The 19,941-nt window shown below is 42.6% G+C and overlaps 1 protein-coding gene across 10 annotated transcripts in view; it reads right to left on the reverse strand.

Moving 5' to 3' along the window:
- Positions 1 to 19,941, reverse strand: part of ARHGAP12 (Rho GTPase activating protein 12) — a 175,089-nt gene that overhangs the window by 17,660 nt on the left and 137,488 nt on the right. For all 10 annotated transcript variants that reach the window (XM_077491076.1, XM_077491075.1, XM_077491073.1 and 7 more), the window contains 5 exons: positions 19,314 to 19,386; positions 11,156 to 11,260; positions 8,861 to 8,959; positions 2,432 to 2,549; positions 589 to 708 (listed from right to left, as the gene is read on the reverse strand). In XM_077491076.1, coding sequence (XP_077347202.1) covers positions 589 to 708; positions 2,432 to 2,549; positions 8,861 to 8,959; positions 11,156 to 11,260; positions 19,314 to 19,386 — 515 coding nt within the window. The remainder of the gene's footprint in view (positions 1 to 588; positions 709 to 2,431; positions 2,550 to 8,860; positions 8,960 to 11,155; positions 11,261 to 19,313; positions 19,387 to 19,941) is intronic.

A 19,941-nucleotide genomic window follows, 5' to 3' on the forward strand; every position in this document is an offset into this window, starting at 1 on the left:
AGAAGTGAAAAAAAAAATCAGCAAGAGAATATTAATTAGATGCAGGAGAATAAAGAGTTAACTAAGGCCGATTAGCGCAAATTAAGGGTTACTAAGAAATTAAACAGGGGAACATAAAATGGGAAAAAAACTATATTTTTTTTTTAACTTGACAGATTGCTTTAAACTGACTTCATCTGCTGATCAATGTTCACCGCTTTAATCTGTAGATGAAGAAACAGAAATATAGAAAAAGAAACAATGTTTCTTTTTATCTTGGTGTTCCAGTGGCTGAGCAATGTTGTTGATAAACATTGCACTGATTTTATTTTATTTTATTTTTTTGACAGCTTCAAATTGCCAGATTTTTTATTTTTTTGCATTTTAGCTGTCAGTGGGTGAATCCCAAGACAGCAAAAAGAATCAAGCCCAAAAGTATCGGTTTCAGTTATCGGTGCTGATACTCATGCAAATGCTTAGTATAGGCACAGATATCGGTATCGGTGACACCCTAGTAACAACATTGCAGCTGACTGATATAGTACAACATAATGAAAATCCAACATTTTTTGACGAACTCTGATAAATGAAAGAGGTCCTTCCTTTTACCTTTGATGTAGCCCTTCTCACGGACAGCTTGTAACGTTGGCCGCCGGATAAGAAACTTCTTTAACTTCGTTTTGGTCTTTTTCTGTTCAGTGTTATCAATACTGGACGTTTGTTTAATAGCTAACATAAAGAAATGACAGAGCAGTAAGAAGACAAGCAGATTGTGATTTACATAAAAAAATTGGTATTTTGGAACTTCAGGTCCCATTGTGTTGGTGCTTCCGGAACCACTGGAGGAATCCCAAAATGACTATACAGAACACATCCCCTCACTGGATTCCAGCAAAATGCATTATTCATAAAAAATGTTCACTTGCTCTTTACAATCAACCGCAAGTTTTTCCCAGTATCACACTTTTTACTCTATTTAATAGAGCAATACAAAGCTTTGTGGGCGCTTTTAACCCTTTATTCGGCCATTAGTGGGGTGGTAAAAGCATGCCTGCTAGCAGGTGAAAAGCACCGCTATTACAGCGGTAATGCGCAGTTAAAATTAGCTGCACTTTACCACTAAGGCAAGATGACGTGTTAGATTCAGAAGCAAATGTAACACGTGTGTTGAACACTAGGCAAAGAGATAAATATACAGATGAAATAGAGTCATTACCTGCTAAATGATTAGTATGCCTGCCCATACAGATGTGAGATTTACACAGCCCTGACACACTGTACAGCCAGGCAGACAATGCCATGCTCTCCGTTAAGCTGGCACTTGAATCAAAATTCAGCCGGTTCAGCTGGGACCGACCAGGTTTCCATCCATGTGGCCACTGTGTCTGAATAGAAATCAATCTTCTGTCCAAACACCTGTCTGTATATTTCTGCTTGATCAGCGCCACAGGCAACAGACTGCAGTGCTGATCTGTGTATTCTGACAGTGGGAAGGATTCCCCCCATCTATAGTGAATGTGTGAATCCCAATTAGTTAAAAGAAAGGAAAGTTCCACATCCCCATGCGAAGTAAAAAAGAACTGTAATAAAATTGGACTTTTGAGGCACATGTTACAATAAAATACTAATTCTTTATATAGAAAAAACACTCATAAAATGGTATTAATACAATTTTATTAATACCATTTTATGAGCATCGATTCTAATTAAAGAATTAGTATTTTATTGTAACATGTTGTGCCCCAAGTGTGTCATTTTATTACAGTTCTTTTTTTCATATCAAATGTGTGGATGGGGAATCTGGTAAAAAAAAAAAATTTGCTCAACTACATATAAAAAAATAAATAAAACCTGACCCATGTATGGCCAGCTTAACAGTTATATCCTTTAGAAGGAATAATGCTGTGGTGCCGTCTCTCCACCCGCAGTTTGCTCACTGGACAGTGAAAGAGCAGCAAGGATTTCCTGCTTGTTCCAGCATGTTATTTAAAAGAGAACTGTAAACACAGACACTAGTCAGCATTATGCAGCCAAGGACAACCTTGAAATAAGGAAACAGGCATTTCATCCCCTCAGCAATGGTACCTCTGAATAGTGTACAGCACTGAGGGTTGCTCATAGTGCTACTTCCATTACAAGTGCCCCGCTGTTTTCACAAGCTTAAGAAAAATGACCGGGTATCTATTAAACGGACATTGGGGGGACACAGCCCACTTCTCTGCAGCTTGTGGGTGCAGCAGGGCCCTTGTTTTTTTGAGTAGCAGTGTGCGAAATGGGCAGCAGTGTGGGAAAGGGGCAGCAGTGTGGACAGGCTGCTCAGTGCAATGGTGCCCCACTGCTGGGAAAAGTTATTTCTGTTTACTTGGCAGCCTGATGCTGGTTTGGCATATTATTATTTTTTTTTTAAGGTGACTGCTTTTCTTCAATCCGAGACAATTCAAAGAAGCCTTACATCGATTCTTTTTGGAATCTTTCTCGTGATCCTTTTCCTTGTCATGCTTGTCTTTCCCTTGTTTCTCCACTGGAGAATCGGGCACATTATCCTCACTGGTTTCCTCCGCTTCTGTAATCTATATAATAAAAACACATGCACATTGGAGAAGGCCTAGAACTTCTATAGTATTAAACAGTTTAATTGTAGGAAAACTGATGAGGAAAGAAAGTTACATTAGCACAAATCATTTAAAGTGATATTAACCACTTCAATACCAGGCACTTAAACACCTTCCTGCCCAGACCAATTATGAGCTTTCAGCGCTGTCGCACTTTGAATGACAATTGCGCGGTCATGCTACACTGTACCCAAATGAAATTTTTATCCTTTTTTTCCCACAAATAGAGCTTTCTTTTGGTGGTATTTGATCACCTCTGCGGTTTTTATTTTTTGCTAAACAAATAAAAAAATACCGAAAATTTTGAAAAAAAAAAATGTTTTTTTTTTTGTTTCAGTTTCAAAACTTTGCAAATAAGTAAGTTTTCTCCTTCACTGATGGGCACTGATGGGGTTACACTGATGGGCAATGATAAGGCGGCACTGATGGGCACCGATGAGGTGGCATCAATGAAGTGGCACTGATGAGGTGGCATTGATGGACACCGATATGTGGCACTGATAGGCGGCACTGATGGGCGACACGGATGGGCACGGATAGGTGGCACAGGTGGGCATGGGTAGGCGGCACAGGTGGGCATGGGTAGGCGGCACAGGTGGGCATGGGTAGGCACTGATAGGCGGCACAGATGGGAACTGAAAGGCGGCATTGTATTATAATATATTGTACTAATGGATGCCAATCAGTGCCAATCAATAATGCATGCCAATCAGTGATGCCCATTGTGGGCACTGATTGGCATCCATTATGGGCACTGATTGGCATCCATTGTGGCACTGACTGGAATCCCTGGTGGTCTAGGGTGGCATACCTTGTCCTTGGCATCCCTGGTGGTCTGGTGGCATCCCTGGTGGTCCAGTGTGGGCATCCTCGGGGGGGCTGTGCTGATAATCGATCAGCACAGACCCCCCCTGTCAGAGGAGCAGCCGATCAGCTCTCCTCTACTCGCGTCTGACAGACGCGAGTGAGGAAAAGCCGATCACCGGCTTTTCCTATTTACACTGTGATCAGCCGTGATTGGACACGTCTGATCACGTGGTAAAGAGTCTCCGTCGGAGACTCTTTACCGAGATCGTAGTTGCCGGGTGTCAGACTGACACCCCGCAACAACGATCGCCGCGATGCGCGCCCCCGGGGGCACGCAGCGGCTCATAATCCTGATCACGTCATATGACGTCCGGTCAGGATTATGAAACCACTTTGCCGCCGTCTATTTGCTATAGGGCGGGCGGCAAGTGGTTAAAGTCTTTTTTTTTTTTTTGGAAAAACAACATATTATACTTACCTGCCCTGTGCAGTGGTTTTGCACAGAGCAGCCCAGATCCTCCTCTTCTCGGGTCCCTCTTCAGTGCTCCTGGCCCCTCCCTCCTGTTGAGTGCCCCCACAGCAAGAAGCTTGCTATGGCGGGAGCCGAGCTGCTGCTCTGTGTGTCCATTCAGACACAGAGCCGTGGTTCGGCCCCACCCTTTCTCATCTGATTGGCTAACTGACTTTGATGGACAGCAGCTGGAGCCAATGGCGCTGCTGTTGTGTCTCAGCCAATCAGGAGAAAGAGTCCCGGGCGGCTGAAGCACTTGTGCACCACGCTGGATGGAGATGGGGGGCTGCTGTAAACAGGTTTTTTTATTATCCTAATGTATCAAGATAAAAAACCTCCTGCCTTTACAACCATTTTAAGACTACAAATAACATTTCCATAAATGAAGAGTTAAGATGAACAAACTGGAGTTGTAAGGTACCCAAAGTAATTAAGTAGTAAAGCTGTAAAGTTTAACACATGATCACATTTTTAAAGCAGAACTTTACCCATAACTTGATAAAATATAATTTTCTTTAGCAAGGAACATACATTCCACATTAATAATTATGATACCAAAATAGTGTGTGCTGTAAATTGCATCCAGCATTGCTCCTGTTTCTTCTTGCTGGAGGCTGCCATTTTGTCGAAGCCCAGAGCCCCTGAACAGCAGCAAATCATAAAGCGGAACTAAACCCATCGATTTAATGGTTTCAAAAAAACATTATATTCCTGGAATGCCGGGAATGCCAACTGTCACCTTTGCTTGTGTCCTCAACAAAACTGTTAAATGATCAAATAGCTGGTGCCATAACTGATCACATGTGTAACACCATAGCAGTTGCAAATCAAACAGAAGCAGCAGTAAAGGATGAGAATCATTAATTCCACTTTAAGGCTGTCAGCAGATCGACCTCTACAAATTTGTCAGTGCCTAAAAATGGAGAGCAACTGAGCACGTGCAGAGCAAGGTGAGAGTGCATTACTGGATTCGACTTTCAATCATTTTTATTAAAAAATGCAAAAATAGAGACAGAAGGATATAACAATTGTTACTATTACTGGATTTTAAACATTATGGGCACTTATTTTTAAAAGTGGTGAGCCTGAAGTGATCTAACTAGATTACATTTTTTTTTACTAAAGTTCCAATTTAAAGCGGAAGTAAACCCATTGATTTAGAGCCGGTTCACACAGGGGTGACTCAGATCCGACTTCAGGTCGCCCCTATTTGCCTCAAGTCGCGCTACATGTAAAAATCAATGTAAGTGAATGATAGCCGTCTTAATGCACACTACTGAAGTCGCTCCGACTTCAGAAAAGGTTCCTGTACTACTTGTATCCGACTTCTAGGCGACTTGTACCCATTGATTTCAATGGAAGTCGCCTCCAAGTCGGATCTACATCTATATGGAGGCGACTCACAGAATTATCAGCTCTCGAGAGTGAACTCCTTATTAAAAAAATCCGGCGTGGGTTCCCCCTCCGGGAGCATACCAGGCCCTTAGGTCTGGTAGGGATTTTAAGGGGAACCCCCTACGCTGAAAAAACGGCATGCCCCCCCCCCCCCAAGGTCCATACCAGACCCTTATCAGAGCACGAAGCCTGGCTGGTCAGGAAGGGGGTAGGGACGAGCGAGCTCCCCCCCCTCCTGGACCGTACCAGGCCGCGTGCCCTCAACATGGGGGGTTGGGGCTTTGGGGAAGGGGGGGCGCCCTGCAGCCCCCCCACCCCAAAGCACCTTGTCCCCATGTTGAGGACAAGGGCCTCTTCCCGACAACCCTGGCCGTTGGTTGTCGGGGTCTGCGGGTGGGGGGCTTATCGGAATCCGGGAGCCCCCTTTAATAAGGGGGCCCCCAGATCCCGGCCCCCCACCCTATGTAAATGAGGAAGAGGCCCTTGTCCTCAACATGGTTACAAGGTGCTTTGGGGTGGGGGGGGGCGCATCACCCGGTGACCACGCCCTATACCTATATAAGTCGCCGCGCATGCCGCACAAGCCAGTACAGCGGAAGACAGCGCCGGGTCAACATCTTTGAGCTTGCTGGAACTCTGTCCAAGTGAAACTGGTCTAAGTGCCATCTGATATTTTTCCTCTACACTATGGGAAGCCGTTTTTCTTTTTTGTCCCTTATGTGATCCTCTATACGAGTTCGGCCTTGCTTACTATCCTGGTTTTTTGGTTGGAGTTGATTTTTTCTGTCCATTCCATTGGTACCCTGGAGAAATTGGAATCTTGTGGATGATACAGACCATTCCTCCTATGACCAGAGGACCTACAGTAATTCCAACGGCTGTTAGGCCTGTGGGGATCCATCTATCTCTATATGCACGTATGACCTCTATGGAGATTGCCTGTCCATTATCATCCAATCCTATCCGATTAAATTTCACAGACAGGATCGGATAGAGGCGGAAGTCAGCGGACATGTCACTGCTGACATTGGCTGCTCCATAGAGGTGCATGGTGCGTCCGATCAGGTCCGCCTAAAAAAACTGACTGGCAGACCTGATCAGAAAGCCCAAGTGAAAGAGGCCTAAAGGAACTCTAAGGTACCTTTCTGGTGCGCATTTCGATCAGGTCCACCCATCAGAAGTTCCATGCATCGCTATAGACATGCGAGTATAAAAACAGACTTGTGTCTGCTTACATCCCCCTACCTCTGGGTCCGATCAGGGTCGCAAAAAAAAAAAAAAGGCAGAGTGGATCAGAGGTAGCCAGGTGTAACTGGACAGAGCAGTCTACTTATTCCTGGCCCCCCATAGAGCAGAGCAGGCTCTGTCTGTGTCTGCAGAAACTGAGCATACACGATGTGTCATTCGCCCACCCTGCTCTAATTTGCAGGGGATCAGCTCACACATTTCCTACTCATCGGACCAGAATCTGCCCTGTGCAGAAGGGGCCTTTTTATAAAGTTTACTGTTTACTGTTTTTAAAGTTTACTGTTTAGATCTACATTTGAATGATTTTCACATAATCCAAAAATAGTTTTATCATCATGTATGTTAATGTTCCCAGCAATATTGTTCCAAACATATTCGTGGTGCTACAGAAGTGCTACACCATTGTCTTAGCTTCCATATATGAAAAACTCCTTAGGGTTAGCTAAGAAAATACGACAATGTCTTGCACTGCCTGACAAACAGGCACTAGAGAGAATCCTATACCTGGTCTTTTCTATATGCCTGCAGTTCAACTTTAAGCTAGCCAGACAGGGACCAAATATTTCACTAGCATTTCCAGGGACCCTTGAATCTCCACTGATAACTATGCAGCAGCTGAGTTATCAAACAGGTCCACCAGCATAGCAATTCATCATTACCAAACATACAAAGGGGAAGACCCTGACAAACGGTAAAAGTCGGTGAAGTATAAGGCCTTATGCACACTAGATGTTTTTACAGCAGCTGTTTTTGGCATCACACATAGGCTGTTTTTGGCTGGGGTGTTTTTTGGTTTAAAAAAAAAAAAAAAAAAACTAGTGGGTCCTGAGAGGAATTTTTCAGCTGTGAAAACGCTTTAACGTAAAAAAAAAAAAAATGCTGATAAATGCTCAAAAACGCGTCTCAGAGTTTTTAGACATTTTGGATCCATTGAAAAAAAAAAAAAAAAAATTTTAAAAAAACACGCCAACACAGAAGAACGCTAATAAACACTATTGGAAAAATGTTGAAAAAACTCACAAGATACTTGTGTTTTTATAATGTTATTTTAACGTCCAGTGTGCATGAGGCGTTAAGGGAAAAAAACTGTGGTTTGCTTGTGAGTGGGGCAATCACAATGATGTCAAGTTATCTCATTACTTGTAAAAACTGTTATCCGATATCGGTTCATACACAGCTATCCTTAAAGGAGAACACCAGCAAAAAAATGATAGAGAGCTGTCAATATTTACAATTATATTTAGATATTTATGTGACTTTTATACCCCCCCCCCCCCCCCCGATACACTATATGGCCAGAGGATGATAGCACTACCCAAAGCCTGCTGCTCCTTGTACATCTCTTCCTACATGCTGACTGGAATATGAATGAATGCGTCCACCCTAATGGTGGTCCTCCTTGTGAATCTTCCTTTTAGGTCACTCCTGCCTGAAACGCGTTGGGGTGACAACACTGCAAGAGGGACCATAGTTTATTTTAAAGTAGAACTATAGGCAAAACTTTTTTTTTTTTATTTTGGATAGAGTAAGGGACAGTTATGAACCCGTCAGTTTTTTTAGCCATTTGTGTCCCATTGGGGAGATTTCCCTTCACTTCCTTCCCACTACGCAATAGGAAGTGCGAGGACATCTCTGGTTGTCGAGTTTTCACATAGGAAGATTTTCCTTCGATTACTTACCTGGGAACAGCCCAAAATTGGGGATTTTTTACTTTCACTTTCAATAATGGTAAACAGTATAAATAGAGAGGGGGAGTCTCCCCAATAAGGGCTCAGACAGCAATAATAACCTGAGAGGTGTTCTGAAAAAAAAAAAAACACGTTTGCCTTTAGTTAGGCCGGCCATACACACAGTTCGAATCTTGGCCAGTTTGAATCATTAGTGGGCAGGCTGAATGTACAAAGCTGATGGATACTGCCAGATTTACTTGCATTTATCATAAGCAGTTGCTATAGCCGCTAGCGATATTCATGGTCCTTCTCCAGGCAGGGGCAGCCCCCCTCCCCAGAGCAGAGAATGGCTCTGCAGGAGGGATTCCCCTGTCAGCACTGTGTGTTGATGGGGAAAACATCAAGCAAATTTAATTTGCTCCATGTATGGACTTTATTATACTTAAACTTCCAATCATGGCTAATGAACATAAAAACATTCTCCCAAATTACACTTGCCTTATTAAAAAACACATTCGCTAGAATTAAGATGTAACTGGTGTAATGTGTGTTCTTTTATATCTGTCATAGTTCTTCCTAAAGATTTCAGAGACATCATACAGAAATATATAAGACAAACACTTAAAACATGATCTTACCGGAACACCAATAGTGTTGCAAAGTGCTGTGTACCATTCTTTGATCATATTGTCATTATCAGATTGTATTAGTATTTCTGATCCCGAGTTGGTTTTCACCTGTAAAAAACAAAAGATGCATGAGATTGTATATAACACAGAGTACTAGATTATCAATTAAAAAGTTGTAGATAGCAGAGACAGCAATTATTACTTGATCAGGTGAAAGTGCCCCCATATTGTTAGATATCAATTACATTTTGGGCTTTAACTGTGAAATAAGGCAAAAGCCATTGGTAAATTGGGCCGTCAATTGGTTTAGTTGCTCAGCAGCTAACAGCTTTTCCATCTTTTAGCAGTCCTCTTCCAGCCAGTATACATGTGCTGCTCAGGCCATGGAGAATAGTTGTTAGCCTGTACCAAGCTCAAGGCATGCTACCTAGTGGGTCATTATTCTCTGTGGTTGGAACTGGAACATATGTGCCAGCTGGAAAAGGGACTTTTATTCTCATCAGGAGAGTAGTGACTCTGCCATAGAATGTCAATATGCCTTTAAATGTAAATGAAAACCCCTCTGGTATTCATCTCTTAGTAAGCAGTTCCATATATAAAATGCCCGTTACAGCATACAGCCACTATATTTTACAGTGCCTACAGACATATTGCAATATGGTAACCAGATCCAGCTGCTCTACAGCAATCAATGCATGCACACTCAAAGGCTAACAAATCTGATTCTCCCCTTACCTCACGAAAACACATCTACACTGCCAGGAAAAAAACACCACAATTGTTTTAAAGCTGAACTCCAGAAAAAGCAATGATCTAAATCGTGTGTATTCTCTCTTGAATCTTTGAGTGCTTTGTTTATTTCTTCCAGATCTGTGTAGTTATTGTGTAAACTTTACCTCTGCAGAAGGTTCCTGTAATGAAGACCAGTCACTGCTGCTCCCCCTCCTTGTGCAGAGTGACTGGTTTTTCATCTACCCCTTCCTGTAGTTCTCTGCAGGCAGCAGTGGCATATCATCCATATGTGCAGGGTTTTCTGCACATGGGCCCCCGGGGGGGGGGGGGACTATGACCCACACTGCACACTGCCCATGGATGATCCCCAAGTTGACAGTCCAGTGTGTGGTCGGGATTTGAACCAGCGACCCTATTGCTGGTAGGTGAAAGTGCTAACCACTACACCACTGTGTCCTCCGCCAGCCCCAATGTACTCATCCTCCTCTAGCCGCTGTGTCCTCCTACGCCCCCACTCATCCTCCCAGAGTCGGCTTCCCTCCTTTCCCGCTGGCAGTGAGGGGATATGTCAGGATGGAGAGTGGAGGAAGGAGCCAGTAAATATGTAATTTACTGGCCCCTTCCTTTTCTGAATTGGACACAGTGACCGATCGCTCCTGTGTCTGGTGATAACTGAGCATAGTAGACTGTTTCTCTGCTGATAAACTGATATGAATAACAAGGAGCCTCTGTCTCCTATCCATTCATCTTCAATGCTGAGGCTGCTGAGAAAGGGACTGGGGAATCTGTGTCCTCAGCTATGTCTCAAAGGGGAGATGTCCGGTGTTTGTTTAGACTCCTGAAATCTCATCAAAGCCCACCAACAGGGCTGAAAAAAAAATGCAATATTAAAAAATTAAAACTGAAGTAATGGTAAAAAATAAAATTGTAAAAACATAAATAAAACTACTGACACCAAGATGGGGACCTTGGCTTGTGGGCTCTTTGAGGGTAGGGATCATTGCGAGTGTGTGATGTTTTTGTGGAGCACTGCGTAAATTGACAGTGCTATATGGGTACCTTAAATAAATAATATATAATAGAGGAGTATCTTAATGAGATACAATGTACAGCGAAAGGGTCAATTGTAGACATGCACCCACACTCACTCAGGTTGAACTGGATGGACTGGTGTCTTTATTCAACCTTACTATGTAACTATTAAAACCACACCCCATTTATGCCATGCCCAATATTTAGCACAGTTTAGGCCACGCCCACATTATGCACGCCACTTTTTTTTGCCTAGGGCCCACTTTTTATCTTGCACACAGGCCCACTGATTTCATGATATGACCCTGGCAGGCAGCCTGCAGTTTGTGAACTTGTTGGGTCCTCCCACGGCTCTGCATAGGCTATATACAGTACCATAGTGATGTTACTGATACTTTATATAAGTAATAACTGTATGTAAAGGTATTTGGTGCAGTAATGTATATCCTTTGTGGCTATAAAGGAATGTATTTAAAATCTATTATTTTTGTGCCCGGAGTACTGAATCTTAAAGAAAAGATTGGAGATATGACACTTTACCTCTATGACGTTCTTTTTGCTAGATTTATCCTTTGTAGCCCATTCCACTGAGGCTCCTTTAAGATCAACCGTAAATTCTGGTTTAGACTGGTTGCTTCCAAATTTCTAGATAAGAGAAGGTGCATCAGTCATGATTACTAATGACAAAACATTGCTCAAAATCATAATTATGGGATAACTGAATGAAACCAAGTACTGCATTTATCGGTGTATAACATGCACACCAATTTTTAAGAGGGGAAGTTTTTTTTTTTTTAATTTCATAATCTTTATTCATTTTCAACATACTTTTACATAATAAAAGCAAAAAAAAGCATTCTCTATAGCATGTGTAGCACTTATTTCACCTTTACAAATACAGTAATACTTTAGTGAGTAATAAAAAAACCTTTAGAAAACATTCCTATCCATGATGTGTCAATATTTCTTCTATCTAACCCCTCTTTTTTTTCGCTCATTGCTCATATAATCCTCCTTCCCCTCCTACTTCCTCTCTCTCTACCCAGCTTTCACCTCTCCCATACCTCATTCTGGGTATCTCATTCTATCCAGCCAGGGTTTCCACATCTTTTTAAATTCTTTAAAATTTCCTCTTCTCAAATATATCACCCTCTCTTTCCATATTGTCTCCATAGTTGCTGTCTGCCAGTCCACTACTGAAGGAGCATTTTTTGCTTGCCACCTTTGAGCTAACAATCTTCTTGCCTGAAACAAACATCTCAGTATTGCTTTATTGGTATGTCGCGATCTCCCTATTGCTTCACCCAGGCCCAGCACACATATCCTTGGATCACCTCTGATCGTTACACCAAATGTTTCATTCAAGGTGATAACAATCTCTGACCAGTAACGAAACAATTTTGGGCATCGCCAGAACATGTGAGCTAGGTCTCCAGACTCTTGACATCTAGGGCACCTATCATCTGCTCTACGTCCAAAACTGAACAGTCTTTTTGGCGTATAATAGGCCCTATGCAGCAGCATTAAGTGTGACATCTTCTGGGCGGGCGAAACTGGGATTGAGTAACCATCCTCCAATATTTTCCTCCACTGTTCATCCGTGAATGTTCCCAACTCCTCCTCCCATTTCCTTCTGCATTTAAACCCTTCTGGGCTTCCTATACTTCCTTCACATATGACTGGATATACATCCGCTATAAATCCTTTTGTCCTCACTGGGGCCTTTAATCTGGTAAAAATAGGGGAGCTATTCCACACAGGACCTTGCCTATTAAATTGTTTCCCTAGGGCGTGTCTGATTTGAAGGTATTTATAAAATGATTGTTTGGGTATATCAAACTCTGATCTTAAAGCACTAAATGTTTTTAATATTTTCCCTGTATATAACTGGGCCAACCTATCTATCCCTTTAACTTCCCAATCTTTATATACCCCTATTTCTTCCATTTCCTGCAGGTTCCGGTTGTCCCACAATGGGGTGTACTGAGTTAAGCCTCCCAGGCCTTTAATCGCCTTAACTGCCTTCCACACCTTTACTACTAGTTTTATTGTGGGTATTTTTTTTTTGGGAAATGAATTTGCCTCCAGAGCTTCTACCATATTCTGCATGAACTATAGAGGGAGAAGCAGGGATTATTTCTGCTCAACGTCAGGGAATTCAAGCAATTTAAATGTTAATTTTGAGCCTTCAGGTTTTACTCTTTTCTCGCTCTTCTTTTTTCTTTTTCCACACTTCCTAGAGTTATGCAGTCCAGAGTTTTGAATATTGGCTCTTGGAATGTCCGAGGGCTGGGAGCCTCTGTAAAAAGAGCAGTAGTGTTCGATACCTTGGAAAAGTGTGGAGTAGGATTGATCTGCCTACAGGAGACACACCTAAGTAAAGAAACTATATTAAAAACTCAGAGTAGGAAATTTCAAGTCCAGTACCATTCAGTCCACACCTCTTACTCGAGGGGAGTGGCTGTGTTGGTAAGGAGAGAGGTGGCGTTCTCCTGTCGGCAGATCAATATAGATAAAGAAGGGCGGTTTATCTTTTTACACTGTGTAATTGAAAATCAGGAGTATGTTTTTGCAAATGTTTACATTCCTCCCCCATTTAAAATGGAAGTTTTATATTATTTGATGGAATTTATAGCGGACAAATCGGGGATTCCTGTTATAGTAATGGGAGACTTTAATGAGGTTATAAATAAAAGCCAGGATAGGTTTCCACCAGGAATATATATGCAAACGGAGGCTGAGACCCGGCTGTCTCGATTTTTGCTGGAGGGGGGCCTGTCTGATATATGGAGAAAGCGTAACCCGGACCAGTTACAATATTCATGTTTCTCAAGTTCATACTCCTCACTCTCAAGGATAGATTTAGTCCTTGGGAATGAGGAGGCAAGCCGTGTAGTAAAGGAAATAGTTTATCAACCTAGAGGGGTGTCAGATCACTCGCTAGTGACAGTTTCGGTAAATCTAGGAGGGATAAAGCCCCCAAGAGTATGGAATATGAATCCAGTGTGGTTTGAGCTAATTGGGGACCCCGAGAGGGTGCTGTTTAGTGTGGCAGAGTTTGTGGAGTTTAACAGCGGGTCTGCAGAGATTGGAGTAATATGGGATGCATTGAAGGCCTATCTTAGGGGTATTCTTATCCAACAGGTAGCGAATGTTAAGAAAACATCTAATGAATGGGAGAATAGGGTTGAAAGGGATCTAGTAATAGCAGAGAGAGCCTATATAGAAAACCCCACCCCAGAGAAAAAAAAAACATGGTTAGAGAAACAACGGGAACACAAGGCAGTGGTTATTAGGAAAATAGAGAATAAAAAACTGTTCCAGAAACAAGTGGAATATGGGGAAGGGGAAAAAGTAGGAAAGATGTTGGCGCAGATTGTAAGAAGTAACTCCTCGCCATCCACTGTCCCAGTAATAAGGACTGAGAAAGGAGAAATATCAGCACAGAGCTCAGTGATTACTGATACCTTTAGGGTATTCTATGCCAAACTGTATTCTTCACGGGGGACAGAGGTTGGCGAGGATATGGATAGGTTCTTTTCGAATATCAAAATGCCTTCCCTAACAAAGGAGGAGAATGAGATAATGGAAGCCCCATTAACCATTGAGGAAATCCAGTGCGCAGTAGCAGCAATGGCCAATAAGAAATCCCCAGGGCCAGACGGTCTTCCTTTGGAAACCTATAAATATTACAGTAAAATATTGCTTCCAGAGCTCCTGAAAGTATTTAACTGGGCAAAAAAAGAGGGGAGATTGCCAACTTCAATGACTGAGGCAACAATAATAGTCTTACACAAGGAGGGGAAGGACCCATTGGAAACACAGTCCTATCGACCCATTTCCCTTCTCTGTGCGGATGCTAAAATATTAGCCAAAGTATTAGCCAAAGTATTAGCCATTAGATTGAATAAAATTATTTCCAGGCTGATACATCCCGACCAAACAGGTTTCATCCCGGGCAGAACTACAAGCACAAACATAAGAAGACTATATCTTAATATGCAGGTACCTATAGAGAATGATGGCAATAAGGCAATAATGGCTTTAGATGTAATCAAAGCCTTCGATAGTTTAGAATGGCCCTATATCTGGCGGGTACTGAGGGAATTTGGGTTTGGCCCTAATCTTATCGCATGGGTAAAAACTCTGTATAACGGCCCTAGTGCTAGAATTAGGGTCAATAATGAATATTCAGATAGGATTTTTCTAGAGAGGGGGACAAGACAGGGGTGCCCTTTGTCACCCCTGATCTTCGCCCTAGCAATAGAACCATTAGCTATTGCAATTAGATCCAGTAGGAATATGGTCGGTTTTCAAAGGAGGACGAGGGAAGAGAGGATAGCGCTATATGCGGACGATATTCTCCTCTTTCTGGGGGACACAGAGCAGTCCCTCAGACAAGGGATGAAACTTATTTCAGATTTCGGGAGGTTCTCTGGCCTGGAGATAAACTGGGAAAAATCAGTTCTTATGCCATTGGATAAAAGTAGGGCCCAAAGCCCAGGGACAGGCGCGCAGCTGGAAGTTGTGGAGCGCATGAAATACCTGGGGATACACATACAAAAAGATCCTAATAAATATATAAATGATAATTTGGTTCCATTAATAGCTAAATTCAAGAAGAAAATCGAAATCTGGAAAAGACTCCCATTATCGAATGCAGGGAGATGTAACTTGATTAAAATGGTATGGATGCCTCAGTTGTTGTATGTGTTACATAACTCCCCGATTTGGGTAGACATAATGTGGTTTAGGAAAATAGAGGTATTATTCCGAGAACTTATATGGAAAGGGGGAGTATCCAGGATAGCTCTACAAACCTTGCAATTACCTACAAGAAAAGGTGGAATGGCAGTTCCACATCCAAGGAGCTATTTTTTAGCTGCGCAATTACAACACCTGGACATGAGTGAGGAGATGGGTGGAGGAATTAATAAGGCCTTAATATTAACGGAGACACCCCATAAGAATATGGTAGAAGCTAAGAGGGGAAGTTTAAGGAAAAAACGTACATTTTAAATAAAGAACTTTGAAGCAAAATGATGTTCACAGCTCATCAATGCACCCTACTCAGTGTCCATCTACAGCCTCTAAATTGCCCATTAATGCAGCCTGTTCAGTGCCCATCTGCAGCCTATAAATTGACCAACAATGCAGCCTGTTCAGTGCCCATCTGCAGCCTCGCCTTTCCCAACATTGCAGCCTCTCCAGTGTTAGATAATCTCTGCCATCTCCGAGGAAAGAGGAGGAGAACGTGCCGCTGAATTACACAGAGCCAGCCACGATGTCCTGTGTACCTGGCGCTTTGTCACTCACAGCCACACCTCCTGGCCCTGCTCATATGATAGACAGAACAGTGGCCCAATGCAGGGCCAGGAGGCGTGGCTGTGAGTGACGGACCTCTGGGTACACAGGAGATCGCAGCCCTATGTACGGTAATTCAGTGGTGCTCGCTCCTCTTCCCTCAGAGGCAGCAGAGGTTGACGAATAACACGCACACACGATCCCCCCCCCCCCCCCATTTTAAGGGGAAAAAAAGTGCGTGTTATATGCTGATAAATACAGTATATAAAATGTACATTAAAAGAGCCAATCCAGGCCACAGTGTTACGGTTTAAAGATAACACTAATGGAGACCCCATTTCTTTCTTTAATTTTCTTCTGCCTTGAGTTACATGACTCCTGTTACCACATGGCAGTTCTTGGGCGTTGCCACTCTTCTTATTGGAGAAGAGAGGGACCCTGAAGTATGGACTGAAAACCAACGAAAAGAGACTTCCCACAATGCAACCTAAGAATTTAAAGTGACTCTGTTGCTATTTTTTTTTTTTGCAAACATGAAACAAATGCCCACATGCACAACAAGCAATACTTGCCCTTCCTGCTGCCCACAAATTTAAACTCTAATAGGTTAGTAGAGAAGCTTGGTGAATGATGCTCAGAATTTGACACTTTTGGGTGTGTCGGATGGTGGCATCCCCCCATTGTGCTTTGTGGTTTCCTCCACCAGCCCCTACGTCACTAAAAGACGCAGAAGGAATCACAACATGAAGTGGGGGACCGGGCCTCAGACACACTTTGAAGGGTGCAAGATGCTGAAGATTATTCAGCAAGATTATCTTTTCAATCCAGAATAGTTAAACAGGTAACTACTACAGGTATTACTGACTTGCAGGTAAAGCTAGCCATTGATTGTTTAACTTTAAAGATACTGAGCGTTTATTTCGCTTTCCATGGTTTGCCAACAATGGATCAGATCAGTGGGGTAGATTGGCTTTTCAAATAAAGGAATTCTTCAGTTCGGCTGGGGAATTACCAAGTAAACGAATATGTCAATAGTATATCAAAAAGAAGTAAAAACATTTATAAAAAAGCAGCACAAAGACTGCCAGAGCAGCCGCTGGTGCCATGCTTGAGAAACTTGACAAAGCACATGGGAAAACCAAACAGCTTCACAATTGCCTTGCTGCAGCTCCTTCATATACTTGCAGGGAGTACCTTTCCCTAATGAGAAACTATATTGCCAAAATATTGGGATGCCTGTCTTTACACGCACATGAACTTTAATGGCATCTCAGTCTTAGTTCGTAGGGTTTAATATTGAGTTGGCTCACCCTTTGCAGCTATAATAGCGTCAACTGTTCTGGGAAGGCTGTCCACAAGGTTAGAAGTGTGTCTATGGGAAGGTTTGACCTTTCTTCCAGAAGCGCATTTCTGAGGTTAGGCACTGATGTTGGACAAGAAGGCCTGGCTCGCAGTCTCCACTCGAATTCATCCCAATGGTGTTCTATCGGGTTGAGGTCAGGGCTCTGTGCAGGCCAGTCAAGTTCCTACACCCCAAACTCACTTTATCCACACTATATTGGCAAAAGTATTGGACCACCTCTCTAAATCATTTGGTGGAGGGAGAAATATGGTGTGAGGTTGTTTTTCAGGGGTTGGGCTTGGCCCTTTAGTTCCAGTGAAGGGAACTCTTACGGTATTCAGCATACCGAGACATTTTGGACAATTTCATGTTTCCAACTTTGTGGGAACAGTTTGGATTTGCCCCTTTCTGTTCCAACATGACTGCGCACCAGTGCACAAAGCAAGGTCCATAAAGACATGGATGAGCGCTTTTGGGGTAGAGGAACTTGACTGGCCTGTGCAGAGTCCTGACCTCAACCCGATAGAACACTTTTAAGATGAATTAGAGCACAGACTGTGAGCCAGGCCTTCTCACCCAAAATCAGTGCCTGACCACACAAAATGCACTTCTGGAAGAATGGTCAAACATTTCCTTAGACACACTCCTAAACCTTATGGACAGCCTTCCCAGAATAGAAGCTGTTATAGCTGCAACTCAATATTGAACCCTACGGACTAAGATGTAGATAGAGATTAAAGTTCATGTGTGTGTAAAGGCAGGTGTCCTAATACTTTTGGCAATATAGTGTATATTAGTTGAACTCTTACAATATTTTACATAGGAAGAGTAGCTCCTCCATATAGGAAGCTTGCTCAGAGAGGATAACCTTTGCAAAGCAGGTAAAAACATCTGAGATGCAATTTCCATGCTACTGCTCTGGTAGACTAAAGGCAGCAAGCATATAGGGTTTTAGATGATTTCCAATAAAGGTTTTGCAATGGCTTCCAGATTTGAATACACATGCAAAGCAAAGTCATGCACATATAGAGATGAAAGATACAGGACTGACGTTTACATAGGTGACAAAACGCTGACGGTGAAGAGTGTTTTTCCAGGCAGAGAGGAGTGATAGGAGGAGCACAGAGACAGAACAACGGGTGCAGAAGGACTTTGTTAAGGAAGGGAAAGAAAAGGAGTGATTTGAAACAAGAGACATATTAGCACAATAAATAAATGACACAAAAGATGATTGTTTCTACAGTGAAGGGAATCGCCGGCTGAAGAGAATGATAATGGGATAAAGCCTGTAGGTGCAGGCATCAGCCCGGTATAACCAATGAAACAGGAGGATGTCCATGTACGCTCTCCCGGCGTGAAGTGGTTAAGTTGGATTACAGAACTGAAGCCATAACAAGAAATCATTTTAAGAGTAACCATCAGAATAGTAACGACCTTATCCTTCCTTTAACGTTCATCTAATTATATCACTAGCAGCAATTCTTTCAGCCCCTCCGAAAAGTATAGAAGGATATTTTTTTTAGAGACGTCTGACAGGCAGCGAGGTGATATCTCACCACCTCAGTGCCTATTTTACCCTGCAAATGCTGCATCATCGCAGCACAATCGTGTGCATTACACACGGTTATAAGGTGGTTGTGGAGCAGCCCAATTCACTTGAATGAGTTGCGTCTGGTGACGGTGCTGCCTGCCATGGAAGGAAAACCCTTGCCGTAGCTACCATGCAAAGCCTCACAGCCGTGGCTGTCCAACTACCTTTGCAGTTTAAAGGGGAAGTGGGGCTGTTTTACACCCCCCCCCCCCCCCCAAGGTAAACAAGCCCTAATAGTTTTCTCATATAGCAAGTAAACTAAAATAAGTAAAAAGTCCCTCAAGCAATGGCTAAACACGTTCCTGAAACAGGATGGAAATTACATTAAATTGCGATTTTCCAGACACACTTTTTTTCTCTTTAATTAAAAGCAGATAGCCAGGAGACAGAGGCACTGAATGATGAAACACTGCATTCTTTCCTGCAATCAGTCTCAATAAAATTTAACTTGATTATCTCACCCAGCTAGCTCCAGTGCCTTGAAACAATATGGAGGAGCCTTGCAGTACAGCCCATGATGATGTCCAGTTCTTCCTGTAAAAGCAACAGAAATTTAACAGCATTTAGATGTTTTTTTTTACCTGATCATCAAAAAACGAAAATGATGGCAATGTTATTGGTCACCAAGCTTGGGAAACCATGGTCTTCTAACTCAGACACTAATTAGGCTACCAAAACTATTTAGAGGACAAAACTACCACAAGTGTACATTAGATATTGCACATATACATCACAGAGAACAGGGAATTAAACAATTGAAGTGAACGCAATTTATTTCAACACTAAAGATTATAATTGTGATTGTTACCTTATTAGAGCACTTGCAACAACACTAAGTTAAGGACTATACATGATACTTTATTTTATTTGCAATTACAGTTAAATATTAGGGCCAAGCTTTAGGGTCAGGGTCTACCCCCATCTTTTTCATTCAAGCAGTACTGATATACAAAGGATTAGCAGAATGTTAAGAGACAAAATTGCAGACACAACAATCTCTCACACATAGCACTGCAAGTCTTGGTCTCCAGGGTCTGACATCCCCTGCAATTTAATCAATATCGCTCATGCTCCCTGAGCAGTGGTAAT

Source organism: Lithobates pipiens, unplaced genomic scaffold (assembly GCF_037356315.1).
Source record: "Lithobates pipiens isolate NorthernLeopardFrog02 unplaced genomic scaffold, aLitPip1_a1.2 Scaffold_19, whole genome shotgun sequence".
In the NCBI taxonomy this organism is placed as follows: Eukaryota; Metazoa; Chordata; class Amphibia; order Anura; family Ranidae; genus Lithobates; species Lithobates pipiens.